Raw genomic sequence first — 16,181 nt, 5'->3', positions numbered from 1 at the left:
ACAGGAGAGATCAGTCTATTTTTTTTGTTCTTCACAGCTTCTTCCAGATCTTCCAGCTGTTACTATTGTTCTACATCTGCTCATCCTTTTGAGGTGACCCTTCCTTGCTACAGTTATGAACCCTAAACCATTCTCCCTTCTTTCTCAGGCAATCCAGTGTTGTAGGTCTACTTCACAGTTTACTCCACTCCAAAATCTAAAATCCCTGTTAGATAGGGCACTTCACTATTAATGTACATTCGAAAATCTTGGCCTTCCAGTTGATCAACCTCTTCAAATCCCAAATACTGTATTTTTATTCCATGCTAGCTACTCACAGAGATGGTCATTTCTTAGATTTCATTATCATCCAGGACTGTACCTCTTCCATGACCTCTGTACTTTTAAATTCTTCTCTCTGATAACTCATCCTTTCAGCTCTCTCTCTTTCTCACTTTTTTGAAGTCCATTTTTTCATACTCACTATGACCTTCATTGATTCTATCCTTTCCTCTTCTTCCATTCTATCATCTTTACTCTGATATTATTTTCATCTTTGGGCCTTATTGTTGAACAATTCACCGATATACCTCCCTTTACCCTTGAGTCCCTCAGCAAACTCACCTAGTTAAGTTCTTCCCTTGCACAGCTCCTGCCATCTGTTATCTTCACTCTTACATGACAAATTGAAGAAGTTATGCATCTCTTGGTTCCACCAGGTGCAGGATAGTCATTTTATTCTTCCTTTATTGGACTCCAATCATGCTTCCCAAAAAAAGACCATACCCTTGTCTTCTCTTCTTAAGCCCTTTATACTACTGCCAGCCCCTTTTGCACCCTCTTCCTCAGAAAAAAAATTCATTTTCCATTTTGCTGGGAAAATCGAATCCATTCATTGCAAATGCCTTTATTCCTTCCGCTCCGTACTTCAAAACCCCTCTATACCTTTTCTCTAGTCCTCGAGGAAGAGATGTCCTTCTCCCTGTCAAGACCCCTTGTTCCATCTTCTCTCGTCTCCTCTGGTAGCTCACTCTATCTTCCTTTTTTTCATATTTAATCTCTTCTTACCTATTGCTCCTTTTCAGCTGACTTTAGAATACCCAGGTTCTCCTATCAAAAAACCCTTCATTTTACCCTGTCAGCCTATTGTCCTGTATTTTACTCCCTTTCACAGCCAAATTCCTAGAAACAGTCATCTATACTCAAAACCTTTACTTCTTCACCAGTTCCCAACCACTTGATTTCTGACTTCTGACCCCCACTACTTTAATGAATCTGCCTTCTCCAAAGTTACTAATAATTTCTTATCTATTGAACCTAATGTCATTTTTCTAATTCCTTGTACTTCAAGATGTCTCTGCAGATTCTGACTTTGTTGGCCACTCCTTGCTCATGGGTACTGTCTCCTGCCTTGGTTTCTGTGGCCCTGCTTACTCCTCTTTTCTTCCTATCTATATGATCACTTCTTTTTAAGCTCCCATTTCCTAACAGTGGCAGGCCCATTTGTCCTAGGCCTATTTCTCTTTTATCTTTATATTTTGTGATCTCATTAATTTCCATAAGTTTTTTATCATCTCTCTCAGAAGATGATTCCTATGCCATATTATAGATAGTACTTAGTTCTTTCCTGAGCTCTAGTTTCAAATCATCAACTGCCTGTTGGAGATCTCAACCTAGATATACCATGGATATCTTAAACTCAACAAGCACAAAATGGAATTGATCATCTTCCCCCTCCCCCCCAACTTTCCTATTTTCTTTTCCAAACTTGTGTATTTTCTTTGTTTGCACTTCTATCTTTCCAGTGACTTGAATTTGTCTTCTCAGAGTTACAATCTCCCCCCACTAACCTAATATCTAATTAGTTGTCTGGTTTCATTGAGTCTATTTCCATGTCAATCAAATCCCTCCTATTTTTTTAATTACTTGGCCACTCATTCAGGTCCCCATCATGCCTTCATGCCTTTACTGAATTATTGCAATAGTCTTGACACGTCTCCCTACTTCCAGCTTCTCTAATCACCAGTCTCCAAGCTGTTAATATAATTTCCCTAAAACACAACTAAGATTATATCTATTCCTGTTTAAAATCTTTCAATGACTCTCCATTGTCCAACAATCCTCTAATTGAATAAAATGCCAATTCCTTAGCTTGCCATTTAAAGTCAATTTAGCTTCCATCTATCTTTCTGGACTTTTTTCATATTCACTTGATATATCCTAGCCAATTTAACTTTCTAACTATTTTGCAAACTTTGAATTCCATTTCTCATCTCTGAACATTTGCACAAGCTGTCTCCCATGTCTAGATTGCATTCTTTCCATATTTCTGCCTCTCAAAATCTCTTTCTAGTCTTTCAAGGCTCAGTTCATGTACCACCTTTTATTGAGAGTCTTTCTTGAAAACCCCTACTGTTAATTTCTCCTTCCTCAAATTGCCTTAGATTTACTTATGGGTATTTATTGTACCCCCATCAGTCGAATGTAAATTCCTTGAGGGCATATGTAGTTTTATTCTTGTCAGTGTGATCCCTAGCACTGCACCTTCTCTATAGGGAAATATTTTTCAAATGAAGGTAAAGCCCAGGATTCCTTTATGAAGAGTTAATCTCAGCAAGTCAGCAACATGAATTGTGTATTCGTTTTTCCCAAGAATCAAGTAAGAAAAAAATGATTCCAACTTTTTAGGAGCTCACAATCTAAAGAGAATTGGGATTGAGGTGGGTGTGAAGAATAGCAAAGATATACAAGAGAAGGACAGGGAGATTCAAAGTCTCATCTGTGTTCTTTTATGCTGAGGGGCATGTTGAACAAAAAGGTGATCAAAGTAACATTTTTCTGTGAGTGCATATATTGTCAACTTCACTGACTGGAGCATGCCAGGCTCCCAGTTCTCATCTTGAATGATAGTTGATGATCAAATGAGCAGCCTCTGTAACCTGGGAATCATTTTGTATATCTGCTTTGGAAGAGCCTTACAGGAAGATGCTGACTGTGGTTTGGGCAGTGACCTTGTGGAAAGTTACAGGCCATGATTCACTCACTTCACACTTCATCCTGAATGGGGAAGAACTCATGTTTGAAGAGGAAGTAGATGAGAAAGGAAATGTACTGTCTTCCCCCATTTCCCCCCACCCCTCTGCCTCTGTCTCTCTTTCAGTTTCAGAAGCAGTGGGATGTAATGGAAAGAGCCAAACACTTGAAATCAGGAAACTTGATTTCAGATCATCCTTATACCACTTACTAGTTTTGTGACTGTGGGAAAAAAAAATCTGTTTAAGCTCAGTTCTTCATCTCTAAAATGAAAAGGGTTCTTTTTTTGTTTGTTTTTTAAGTTTTTGCAAGGCAAAGGGGGTTAAGTGGCTTGGCCAAGGCCACACAGCTAGGTAATTATTAAGTGTCTGAGACCGGATTTGAACCCAGGTACTCCTGACTCCAAGGCCGGTGCTTTATCCACTACTTCACCTAGCTGCCCCAACTAAATAAATTCTAAAGGACTTTATAGCTAAAAATTTAAGTTTTTATCTATCTAGATATATGTTTATATGCCAGCCAATATTACTTTAGAACTGTTGTTTTACAGTGAGTTTTGATTATGTCAGCATCATGACCTGAGTAGTAAAGGCTAGACATTATGACAGGACATGACAAGAAAGTAATAATTTCATGGTAGATATAGGAACAGAAAAAATTAGAAAAAAGGACTATATGTAATAGAGAAGTTTATTTCTTCTAAAAATCTTTACCAAGCACCTACTAGTAATGGCTCACCATTAGAGACAGGTGCCATCTGTTTACATATTAAGACTGAGGGGAGCAATCTAGAGGTCATTCCTATTGGTAGGGACCAGGCACTGTCTCAAGGCTCTTGGCTTTTAATTTTGGGGAAAGTGACACTCAGTGGAGCTGTCCTTACCACCCTGGGACTCACTCTGGGTATCAATAATTCTAGAAATTAAAATGAGGATTCATATATGCAGTACCTTAGAGTTTATAAAGCACCCTCCTTTCCACTTATGATATCAGATGGACAAACAATATTATCTCCATTTTATAAAGGAGGAAACTGAGGTCCATGTTCATGCTGATTATTAAGTGATAGGATAGGGACTCATAACCCAATCATGTAATCCTTAGTTCTCTGAAAGTTTGTCTGGAAGCTAATACTTTGTGGAAAACTCCAGTGACTCTAAGATTGGATCACCTCCCAGTCCCTTGCCAAAAACAGCCAGACCACCTCCCCTGGCCTGGGAGTCAGAGAGCAAACCCTTGCTGACTTAGTAGAGAGTAGAGTTAGTAGTACCACCCTCTCTACTCATTCCCATCCCTAGTCTTTTGGACTTGAGAGGGACTACTGATGGTAATGCAAAGATCTTGTCTGCCAGGTCCTTTAAAATGAGAAATTCAGTTCATTTATGAAGAGGCAAACCTTTGGGACCATGTCCATGGAAGGATTAGGAGGTTGGGGGTGTCGGTTAGACCCTGGGGACTCAACTTCCTGGGGTTAGATGTTGTAATCATCTTCACAGACATTTGGCTGGTCCCTCCTGTTGCTTGTGGTGTTTCTCTGTCAGTTAGCTCCCCACTCCCATACCTCTCTCCTGACATACGGGTGCATGCAAACACCATACACACCACACACACACACACACACACACACACACACACACACACACACACACACACAGAGCACTTTGTCTGGGAGTCCTGGGACAACTGATGGGATTCAGAGGGTGGGAGGAAAAGGAGGAGGAGTGAAGGTGGAGTGGTATTTCCTTTCCAGGCCCCCTTTCTTTTGGCTTTCTTGCAAGCCAGCAGCTTCCTGAGTGCCAGTCCCACGGACCCGATGGCCCAAGGCTGAGCTGACCACAGGAACCTGGAGTTGGGACTGAGGTGAGATGGAGAACTTGGGACTGTTGTCATAGTCTTTGAAAACTTCCTTCAGAAAGGATTCTTCTGAACTAGAGGATATTTAGTTAAACTTTAAGATCTTTGACTACAAAGTAGTCATGGGGGTTGGGAGAAAGGGGGATAGGGAATAGGGGATCCTTTCTCCTTAATACATTGAGAGCAAAGGCAAGATCTAGTTCTAGGAGAATCTTGACAGGTAAATGTCATTTTTCTCCATTACCATCTCACTACCTAGAGTTCTATAGATATAGATCTGTTTGGAAAGGAAAGACTAAAGGTGGGGTGATTGTCAAAGGAAGTAGGTGGCTGTGACCTGAGAGAAAGGGGGTCAGGAACAGAATGGGATGGAAAATAAGGCAGAGATAAGAAGAGAACACTAGAGAGAGGTTCCAGGTGGTTTGAAAGACTGATTGGTGTAGTGAGGGTATGGAAGCTGGATATATGTCAACTGGGGGTGCCGGGAGAATTGGGATTCAGTGAAACTTGATTCCAGAGGTGGGATGTCGTAAACAGTATCTCCCTCCATCCTGGGTTATCTGTAATAGTAACATTCCTCTCCAAGAAAAAGAAAGCTTATCAGGGTCTGAGATGTCTGAGGAGGGGATATACTAGAATGTATGTGGCACTTGGGGTGGGAACAGGAGAAGGGGTCTAGAACGATGCAGTGAAAGAGGGAGGAAGGTTGCAGAGGTACAAATCTGCCCACTGGGTGTGAAGGACAGAGTATGTGGACAAAGGCCCTCAGGTTTTGGTGTTGTGAACACAGGTATGTGTGTGCAGGGGGACGTGACCAGGAACGACAAGAGAGAGAGAGAGAGAGAGAGAGAGAGAGAGAGAGAGAGAGAGAGAGAGAGAGAGAGTAAATAGGCAATGGTATGTGGGTGTGGAGACTGGGCAGGGCCTCAGAGAACAGGGAATGTATCATCCCTGGAACCTTCCATCAGTGGGCACTCGGAGAGTGGACATTGCCCATATGCACAGGGAGGTGAGGGAGCAAGTGATTTTTCTCCTGCCCAGGGCAGAGGGATATTTCGTTCCTGGAACCAGGATCTGAATATTGTCCAGCGGAAGACATCTGGGAAACTGTGGATTTAGGTCTCTTGCAACTTTTGCAGAACCCAACGTGGGACTGAGCTCCTGTCTTCATAGACAAACTGAGCAGGTTTCTCCCTCCCTCTCCTTCTCCCTTCCCCTTCTCTCCTTCTCCTAATACCAGACTTCATCTCTTAAAGTATCTCTTGGTGGATGTCTTGGATAGGTGATACCAGGAAACTGGGAATGAATCATTGGCTTATAGGGCTTGGGGATGTCTTTAGAAGCTATATTGTCTAATATTTTGCCTATAGGAGGTATTGGACCCTAAACTATTCACAAAGAATGGGGTAATGAATTCTGTTTTTTTTTATAAATGTAGTCCAGGAAAGAAGATTGATGATCTTCTCTTGATGGTTTCTTTTTTTTGGAATAACTTGAATTTAACCTAAATCTATTTTTATATTTTAAGCTACTTTTCCTACTGGCATTGTGCAAAATTGGTTCTAAGATAGCTTTTTTCTTCCCTGTCATTGCCCCTTCCCACTCTGATCTGTATTGATCTTTCTCTGCTTTCTGGGTCTCTGCTTCCTCAGGCTGGAACCCATATTATTTTCCATTTTGTCTTGAGGCCCTGGTCCCTTTATCCCTATTTCCCCTTACCCCAAATCCCTAATCCAGAGATTCTTAACCTGAAGTCAGTGAACTAAAAACTTTTTTATTAGTGTACTTCTATCTAATTGATTTTCCTTGTAATCATATATATTTTCTTTTATGTATATAAAAACTCAGAAGGGGGTTCATAGACTGCCAAAGAGGTCTATGACACAAAAAATGGTTAAGAACCTCTGAATTATTATGAATTCTCCAATTTTTGGAGACTAGGAGAGCTCAGAAATAGTGAGATTTTCATCCAGTCTACTCTTCTTGGGGACTGGTGAGATTTTGGGACTTCCAACGTACTACCCTAACCTGAGGCTTGGCAAAAACAAAGATCATTAAAATAGCTTCTTGTATACTTTTTTCATTTTATCTTCATATTAATTGTTGGGGATGGGGGTAGGGTGAGACTTATTCTTCCATTTTGCAGACAGGAAAATAGAGGCCCCAATAGATTTTTCAACAAATCCATGCCTTAAGGGCTTACTATTATTACTGGGCACTACTCCAAGTACTGGGGAGATAAAGCTAAAACATAAAAGTCACTTCTCTCCTTAATATTGCCTTCTAATGGAGGAAATGACATATATACACACACTGTCATATACATGACATATAAAAGATGTACAAGAAGATATAATATACCTAAGGTGATAGAATGAGTTTGAACTCAGTTTCTTGACTTAGCCTAAGATACTTTCTACTAAGGCAATGGTTTTATGTTCCCTTGAAAAACTTTTTTTTTAAATTTTTTTTTAGATTTTTAATTTTTTTGCAAGGCAATGGGGTTAAGTGGCTTGCTCAAGGCCACACAGCTAGGTAATTATTAAGTGTCTGAGACCAGATTTGAACACAGGTACTCCTGACTTCAGGGCTGGTGCTCTATCAACTGTGCCACCTGGCCGCTCCTGAAAATTTTTTTAAAAAGCTTAAAAATGTCTGATGAAGACAATGTAGTACACTGTCTCTGGAGAAAGAGAATATGAGTTCAAATCTTATCTCTGAAAATCTCTGTGGCCTTGGGCAAATCAGTGAATTTCCCTGGGTCTCAGTTTACTCACCAGTAAAAAGATGGCATTGGGGGGGTTCCCTTTCAGTTCCCCTCTATAGTTTCGTAACCTATATACCTTTCTTCATCACAATCTCAGCGTCAAAGGTTAGGGCATATTTAGAGATCTGTTGAAGTCTGAAATACCTTTTATCTAATGCTTACGAAGTAGTTTCTTCAAGACAATAGAAGATGGGGAGTTCAAGTACAATCATCCTCATTTTACAGATTAGGAAACTGTCTCAGAGAGGTTCAGTGACTTCTGAATTACATTGGTACAGGTAAGCTTGCTTGATCTAAGATTCCTTATGACTCTGTGAGAGGGAGTCCTTTGGACCTTTAGCATCTCATGGTTCCTCATCTTTCAGCAAATCCTCCTTCCTCTTTCTTCCCCTTATGCCAGGATTAAAGATACCAGGAGGTCCCATCCCTTCTTTCTTCCTGCCACCACATCCTTCCCTTGTGAGCTGAGTGCACTTAGGAAGCCTTGGAGTCTGACTTATTACTATAATTTCACACCTGGCATGCTTTATCATTCCTCTTATAACCTGCACCCTCCAAGTCACCTTCAAAATTTTCCATAACCTCAGGTGGCCTTGGCCCACACCCTTCTAACTGACTTAAACTTGGGCTGTTGCCTGGGCTAAAGAGACCAACAAACAAGCAGAATCTTCCCTACTAAAAAGAATCCCTTGTATTTCCTAGTCTAGAGCCTTGGAGAGGCACAGACCATTTTATAGACATGCTCTCTTTGATTTTTCTACCAACCCCAGATGGTTGTGATGGGGAGGGTGCAACAAAAAAGCAAAGATGGGAATTGTTCTACTTTCTCTACAGTTGAGAGGACAGAAGGATCGACTGAGGTATAGAATGGTAAAATAAATATTCATATATATATATATATTTTTATACACACATATCATTCCCTTTTGTTTTGATCTGAGAACACAAATTTATGAAATGGATAATTTTCTATAACACCTTCCCACTCTCAAGTGGTCCATGATCTGATGGAGCAATATCAATGGAAAGAATGACAATTTCCTTTTTCTTAGGTGATTTGGATTTGTGAAATGTTTTCCTTGCAATAACCCTGTGAAAATAGAGGGCAAATATCATTTTAATCATTTTAAAGATGAAGAAACTAAGACTTGGATAGGTTTAATAATTTTCCCAAATCAATGCTAAGGCTAGGATCCGAGTTCAGGTATTCTGATTGTTGAATCATCATATAGTACAACAGAAAAGGCTTATGAGTCATTTTTCTCAAGTCTCAGGGAGATAGCATTTTTGGAAGAAGAGGAAGGGGAGAGGAAGCAACAAACTCCAAAGGTCCCCTGGAAACACTGCATGGTGATTTGCTTTTCTTGCTGTGGGTCCTGTCCTGCAGGCTAGTCAGCATCATAAGGGATGCCCTTCTGTGTGAAGACTTCTGCTCTACCCCCTTCTTCAGTACAGGGCGGGGGGGACCAGGGGAAGGCACAGGAATGGGTGAAACAGAACCTAACATTTCTTCGAAAGTCATCTTTCTCCCTCCTGAGATTCATCAGGACAAAACAAGTCTAATCCCTCTTCCACAAGACAGTGGAGTTCTTCAAGTGGAGGCTGGATGACCATTTGTCTGGCATGCTGTAGAGGGGATTCTCATTCAGGTAGGGTTGGACTAGAGGACTCCTCAGACGTCTTTCAATCCCTATATTCCTTGATTCTTTGATGACTTCATTTTAACTCTAAACCTCTCCCCTTCCCCCAACCTTCCTTTCTGGCTTTGTCTATGGTTCCACCTTCTGTTCTCCTCCCAATCAGATGTCCAGACAGAGATGGCTCCCCTATTTACCCTGTGAAAATCGTTAACCTTGGCATGAGAATGAGCACACAGCTGGTGGGGGTGGAAGGGGTGCAGTGACCTCTGCCATGCCTGCTCTTTGATCTCCTGTCACCCACAGAATCATTGCATCCTCTATCCAACCAGGAAGTTAAGCAAGGGCCACCTGAAAAAGGTAGCTGAGACCCAGGTCTTTAAGGGAAGGTAGCATTGGTGAAAGGTGTTGGCAGAAATCAAAGACCCTGGTTGGAAATTGAGAGCCCTGCTTCTTAAACTTTACTCTTGTTTTTGACATGCTGTGTGACTATGAGCAAGCTGCTCTCTGGATCTCAGCTTCTCCTCCTGAGAGGTGGGGGACAATGCTGGCTCTTTATTGATCTCTCCAGGCTACTGAGAGTCAGCTGTGACAATAGCCAGAGACCTTGAAGACTTGAGGATAAAAGTATTTTGGAACCTCCTGATATAGGAACAGAGCAAATGCTGCTGGTGGGGAGAGGGGGAGCTAGTACAGAATGTTTCAACATATATTTATTATATAATCACAGAACATTTATGCTGGATGGGACCTTAGAGATGACTTAATCCAACTCCCTCATTTTACAGATGAGGAAACTGAGGCCCCAGAGAAGGGAAATGACTTACTCAAGGTCACACAGTGAGTTGTAAGCAACTTCTATATGGAAATCACAATCTTAGGTGTGGGGATATAGATAAAATGGCATAGACCCTGTTCTCAAGGTATTTTAAAACTTGCCTCTTCTCTCTCTTTCCAGGTTTTGTTGCTTCTTCCTCTTTCCTGTTTACCCATCACTTTCTTAGTGCAATGGATGGGAAAGTGATGATCCAGGAAGATGGTCCCCCAATAGTTTCCTGGGGCCCTGAAAGAGAGGAGGAAGAGGAGGAGATCAGAGATCGTGGCCAGTGGGCTAATAAGATGGAGTTTGTGCTGTCAGTGGCTGGAGAAATCATTGGCTTAGGCAATGTTTGGAGGTTTCCATATCTCTGCTATAAGAATGGAGGTGGTGAGTTCACTTTGAGGTAGGCGAGGTGAGGGTGGGAATTACATGAAAAATGTTGCTTTGAAAACCTGATGTTACTTCTCCAGTGTCCTTCCCTCACAGCTAAGTGATTCTCTGCACCTCCTTGACTTTTTTGATACCTCTAGAAAAGTTAAAATGGAGAAACAGAATAGAATCAGAGTTTAGGAGGTGACAAAATTTGAGAGTTGAATCAATATTTGACAAGTGGTGATCCAGTCTTCTCTTGATGACCTTCAAGGAGAGGCAAAGTTTTTTTGGACCTCAGCTATTAAATCCCATAGAGTCTTTAGGTTAAATATCCTCACCAAGACCACATGAAAGTGGGAATAGAGGTTAAGGAAGTGGGATCAGAAGTCAAAGGGAATGGAGACCTTCTTGAATCAATATACTCATAAATACTGAAAGGAACGTTATCTGTTTTCAGAATCAGAGACCTAATTTCAAATCTCTGTTGTTTTCTTCTTGTTCAGTTGTTTGAATTGTGACTGATTCTCTGTGATTTCATTTGGGGTTTACTTGACAGAGATACTGGAACAGTTTGCCATTTCCTTCTTCAGTTCATTTGACAGATGAGGAAACTGAGGCAAATAGGGTTGAATGACTTGCCCAGAATCACAGAGCTAGGAAATATTTTAAGCTAAGGCCATATTTTAAAAAATTAATTCTACTTCCATCACAATTATATGTAAAAATAATTTTCAGCATTTGGTTTTTAAACTGAGGTTAGATTTAAACTCCTGTCTCCAGGTCTATCCACAGGTCAACTCATCTGCCCCTGCTAATTACCATCCATGTTACCTATATAAGACAAATTACTTGAAAGCCCTTGGTTTATTCATATGTAAAGAGAGGATTGTACTAGATAATGTCTAAGGTCCCTTCTAGTGAGGTGATGAGAGCCTGAACTATGATGGTGCCTATGTGGATAGAATGAAGAGGTTAGATGTGATAGACATGGTAGAAGGTAGAAAAGGTAGAAGGTAGAAAACACTGATTGAGTATGTTGAGTGAGGAAGAATAATAAATCCAGGAAAATGCCAATGTTACATACCTGAAAGATTAGAAGGATGGTAGTGTCTCTGACAAAATTCGAATGTATGAAAGAAAGGAGGACTCAGGGAGTAAATTTTGGGACATAATGAGTTTAAGATCTATCTGGCATATCTGGTTTGAAATGTTTCATAGGCTATTGATGATGTGAGTCTGAATTTCAGGGAAAAGCCTGGGGTTGGATATAGAGATCTGTTTATCACTTACATAGCAATGATAATTAAATGAATGGTTATTGAAGAGGTTTCTGAAATGTGAAGAGAGAAGATCATCTAGGATAGGCATTTACAATGAGGCAGAGGTTTTGTGTCCCACCCAGAAAGACCTGAGTTCAACTCACTTTTGACATTGACTAGTTGAATGAATCAAGGAAAGTCAGTCAACCTGTGTGTCTCTGATAAACTGCTGAGGATTAATCGATTAAGTCCCAGACAAGTTTTTGATTTACTATGATGGGAGGAGTTCCCATACTTGAAGTAGGAGTTCTTTTATCTAATTGTATCCAGTATGTGTTCCAAGACATAAAACCTCTGCCTTCAATAAACCTTGCCTGAGGGTCCATGCCCAAAGGCAGCAGGAACACAATGGAAGCAAAGAGGCAGTGACAATGTTAGCTATGTCATTAGAGGGAGTTTGGAGGGTTATTATATTTATTATTTTATTTTATATATATGTACAAATAATATATATGTATATATGTACATATATATCATTTGGGGGATAGATGGCAAGTGATATTGGTTAGGGAGTTAACACAATTACATAGGATGCTGGGATGTGCATAGGATGATGAGGAGGGAGAGTTAGAGGGGGTGAAATGTCCTTATACTAGGCTCAGCACTACTACCTAATCTAGGTGTTGCTCCTTTCCCTGACATACATTTGCCTACATAAAACCCTTTCCCAGGTGTAAATTGGCTCTCAATTTATGTTCTATAGTTTGTCAGAGATTAATCGGACAGTTATAGCTGCCTCATCCACCTCCAAATATCTGGGTAGGCAAATTTCTACAATTCAAATCCTACTCTAAATATCCACCTCCAGGGGTTAAGTTATTGCCTTTGCTTTCTTATAGGTTACCTTGCAGGGTACAAGGCAACTGGCCAATTGCCTTGGGGTGGGGGAAGGTTGGAAGAAGAGATAGAGACTACCTTCTACTCCCCTGGGTCTTCTAAACCATCTTACCTCAAGACTATTAAATTTTCCTTAATCTGATGGTTTTGTTAGCATTATACTGACTGAAGAGTAATTCACCTTCTCTATGTAAGAAACAAAAGCAGTGGTCTAAGAGAGGAGCTGTGGCCTTGTACAGACCAATTCAGGTGCTCAGAATGCTACAAATCTCATCCCTTAACAGATATGGATCCTGTTCACTAATACTCAGTGCTTAAAATTATACTAAATCTCATTTCTTTTTGATCCATGACTTACACTGGCTGTATCCCATCCCTAAAATGTATTCCTTCCTTATGTTTACCTCTTAGAATCCCTAAGACTCAGCTCAAGTATTCTCTCCAAAGGAAATCCTAGAAGCCTTTCCCAAAATTATCTTGTATCAATTTTATAGTAAGTTTTACCTAATTTCAGTGGTAGATCATAAGTACCTTGAGGGCAGGGACTGTTTCACTTTTGTCTTTGTATCTCTTCTGCCTAGTACATTGCTTTGCACATAGTAAATGATTAATAAATTCTTATTAATAGATTGGATGTTTCTTCAGCCTAGCCTTATGTCGATTGATGGCTTGGGTCTATAGGCTATTCCAAATTCTATACCTGCTTGAAGTCCATAGTACTCCAGGATTACTTCCCAAGAACAAAAAATTCTCTCCAAGGGGACCTCTGTCCAGGTGATCAGTACAGGAGAGGAATGTGGTGTATGTCTATGGGGGGGGGGGAAGGGAAGGACAAGGGAATAGAGTGGGATGATGGGAGAGTATTGGTATTCATGAGAAGTAGAGATACGGGAAGGAGAAAGGATGAGAAAGAAAGCTATAGTGGACAATGTTGCCTGAGTTCTTGGCTCTTCTCTCCTTCTACAGGTGCCTTCTTTATCCCTTACTCCATTTTCTTCTTCACCTGTGGCATCCCAGTTTTCTTCCTGGAGACAGCACTGGGTCAGTATACTAGTCAAGGTAGCATAACAGCCTGGAAGAAGATCTGTCCCCTCTTTGAGGGTGAGTACCAATCTCTCCTACTCCATTACTGCCTTTCCTATCATCTTTTCTTTGGTCTGCTTTCAATCCTCTCTTTTTATAGATTCCCCCCTTTCCTATTGTTCACTGATTCTATATATGAAAAGATAGATTTACTGAACATCTACTACATATTTAGTCGTGATCCCTACTCCCTCTATTCTCACACACATCCAGATGTCTCCCTAGGGCCATGATGAGTCACTCCAAGAAAGAAATCTAGCCATATTCTTCTCCTTAGCTTGAAGAGTGGGTTGGCTTTTATTTTAAAAAAACAAAAGTATTGATATTGTTTTTAAATCAGTCACATTTCCAAAAATATCTTTTTTCTTTTAACAAATAAAAAAGGAGAAAGAATAATTCAGCAAAACAACCCAATGCATCCAAGAAGTCTGATTATTTATATGTATATGTGTATATATATATATATATATATATATATGATATATGCACATATGGATATGTTTATATATAAACACCTCTGAAAAGAAAGGAGAAAGATGCATTGTTTCCTTTCTTCTTTGGGGCCTTTATTCTTTAAGCATGGAGAGGGGTTTTCTCCAGGTGGCAGTTCTTGGGATTGGGATCTCTGGCTACATTGTCTGGTGGGACATTCCAATCCTGATCTCCTAGGCCTTGTGTGATCACCACAGAGACAAATGAATGGTTGGATTAAGGATATGCTAGATAGCTGTCCTAGGTGCAAAGCCAAGTCCCAATAAAATTTAGAGTTAGGAAGTAAGCCTACAGTATTTTTCAAGTAAGTCAATTAGGCCTAGAGAGGTTTAATGACTTGCCTAGGTTATCTAGGCATTAAGTTGCAAGATCAAACTTGGAACCCAAATCTTCATCCTACTATAGCATGCTGCTCCTTGGCATACACAATGGAGCAAAGGGGAATTTTTAATGACATTTCATAAATGCAAATATCTCTAGTGTCAGAAAATTATATTCTCTATTGAATAAATGAAAAAGCATTGTACAGAAAAGTACAGTGTACATTGTAGAGAGAGAGAGAGAGATAGAAAAGAGTCTCTGTTTTAGGGAACTCACATCCCAATGGAGAAGAAGATCATACATATAAGGCGTTCCAAAAGCCTTTGTTCAGTTTTAAATGACAGGTTTTCCTGACTTCCTACAACCTATTTTTATCCCCAATTAATAGATGTGGAGATTGAGGTAGGCAGGTGTTAAGAGGCTTGCCTAAGGTCATATGCCTAGGCCATATTTGAACTCAGATCTTCTTGACTTCCAGATACAATAACACTAACTACCTCTAAAATGTCTACAATTTTGTAAAAATTATAGAAAAGAATGAGAGGGGAAGAGGAGGTATTTTATTCTTTTTCAAGAATTATAGCTGAAAATCCAGTCTCAGACACTTAATAATTACCTAGCTGTGTGGCCTTGGGCAAGCCACTTAACCCTGTTTGCCTTGCAAAAACCTAAAAAAGAAAAAGAACAGAGATAAAGTACAAGACCTAGCAGGAATGACAGGTTCAAATAAAGACTTCTTAAGTAAGCGAGGAGGGCAGGTAGGTGGTAAGTGGATAGAAAACTAGTTCTGGAATAGGAGAACCTGAGTTCCAATTTGACCTCAGACATTTACTAGTTGTGTGACTCTGGGCAAGTCCCTTAACCCTGTTTGCCTCAGTTTCCTCTTCTGTAAAATAAGCTGGAGAAGGAAATGGCAAAGCCCTCTAGTATCTTTGCCAAGAAAACCCCTAATGGGGTCACAGAGAATGGACACAATTGTCGATTCTTTTTTTATTTAAGGCAATGGGGTTAAGTGACTTGGCCAAGGTCACATAGCTAGATAATTATTAAGTGTCTGAGGCTGGATTTGAACTCAGGTCCTCCTGACTCCAGGGTGGATGCTCTATTCATTGCTCCACCTAGCTACCCCAAGAATGGACATGATTGGAATGATTCAACAGAGGTCGACCTGGTCCTATTTGTAAGCAGCCAGGGAGGAAGGAACTAGTAGATAGGGAAAGACTGAAGGTAGAGAGGGAGAAAGGATGTTATAGTTTTGCTTCTCAAGATACTTAAATATACAGATGCACCTTCCATTCTCATCCTTTTCATATAAACATCTTCACTATACCTTGAAATATTTAGTCTGACCCTTTCCTCCCTCCCTGCTAAGGAGGACAGGAAAAGTCCAGGTGACTACTTCCCTCTCATGCATTGTTTATAGGGTTGATATCCTGCCAAGGGACACCACTGTCCATATGAGAGTGCAGAGGTTCACACCCATGCATAGACACATGCACACAGAAACTCATTGCTTGGCTCCCACCCACTTCCCTCCTCCACCCCCTTTTGCTCTCTTCACATCTCTTTTTGGTCAGGCTCTGAATGCCTTAGGACAGCATGTTCCAAATGGTGAGTATGTGTCTGGGAGAATGAAAAGATTTTGTCTATATGTGCACATGTATGCA

The 16,181-nt window shown here is 40.5% G+C and overlaps 1 protein-coding gene across 11 annotated transcripts in view; it reads left to right on the top strand.

Moving 5' to 3' along the window:
- Nucleotides 1-5,816: 5,816 nt before the first annotated feature.
- The window catches only part of SLC6A12 (solute carrier family 6 member 12), a 42,021-nt gene continuing 31,656 nt past the window's right edge, over nt 5,817-16,181 (top strand). Inside the window, exons 1-6 of one of the 11 annotated variants that reach the window (XM_074194678.1) lie at nt 5,817-6,052; nt 7,859-7,911; nt 9,152-9,282; nt 10,059-10,110; nt 10,229-10,477; nt 13,585-13,719. In XM_074194678.1, coding sequence (XP_074050779.1) covers nt 10,059-10,110; nt 10,229-10,477; nt 13,585-13,719 — 436 coding nt within the window. In that variant the 5' untranslated portion in view covers nt 5,817-6,052; nt 7,859-7,911; nt 9,152-9,282. Of the gene's footprint in view, nt 9,283-10,058; nt 10,118-10,228; nt 10,478-13,584; nt 13,720-16,181 lie in introns of all 11 variants that reach the window. The other 10 variants (XM_074194679.1, XM_074194677.1, XM_074194681.1 and 7 more) reach the window with 10 other exon arrangements.

Source organism: Macrotis lagotis, chromosome 7, assembly GCF_037893015.1.
Source record: "Macrotis lagotis isolate mMagLag1 chromosome 7, bilby.v1.9.chrom.fasta, whole genome shotgun sequence".
NCBI lineage: Eukaryota > Metazoa > Chordata > Mammalia > Peramelemorphia > Peramelidae > Macrotis > Macrotis lagotis.
Note: the sequence above shows the minus strand (reverse complement) of the source record. Positions and strands in the feature narration are given on the sequence as shown.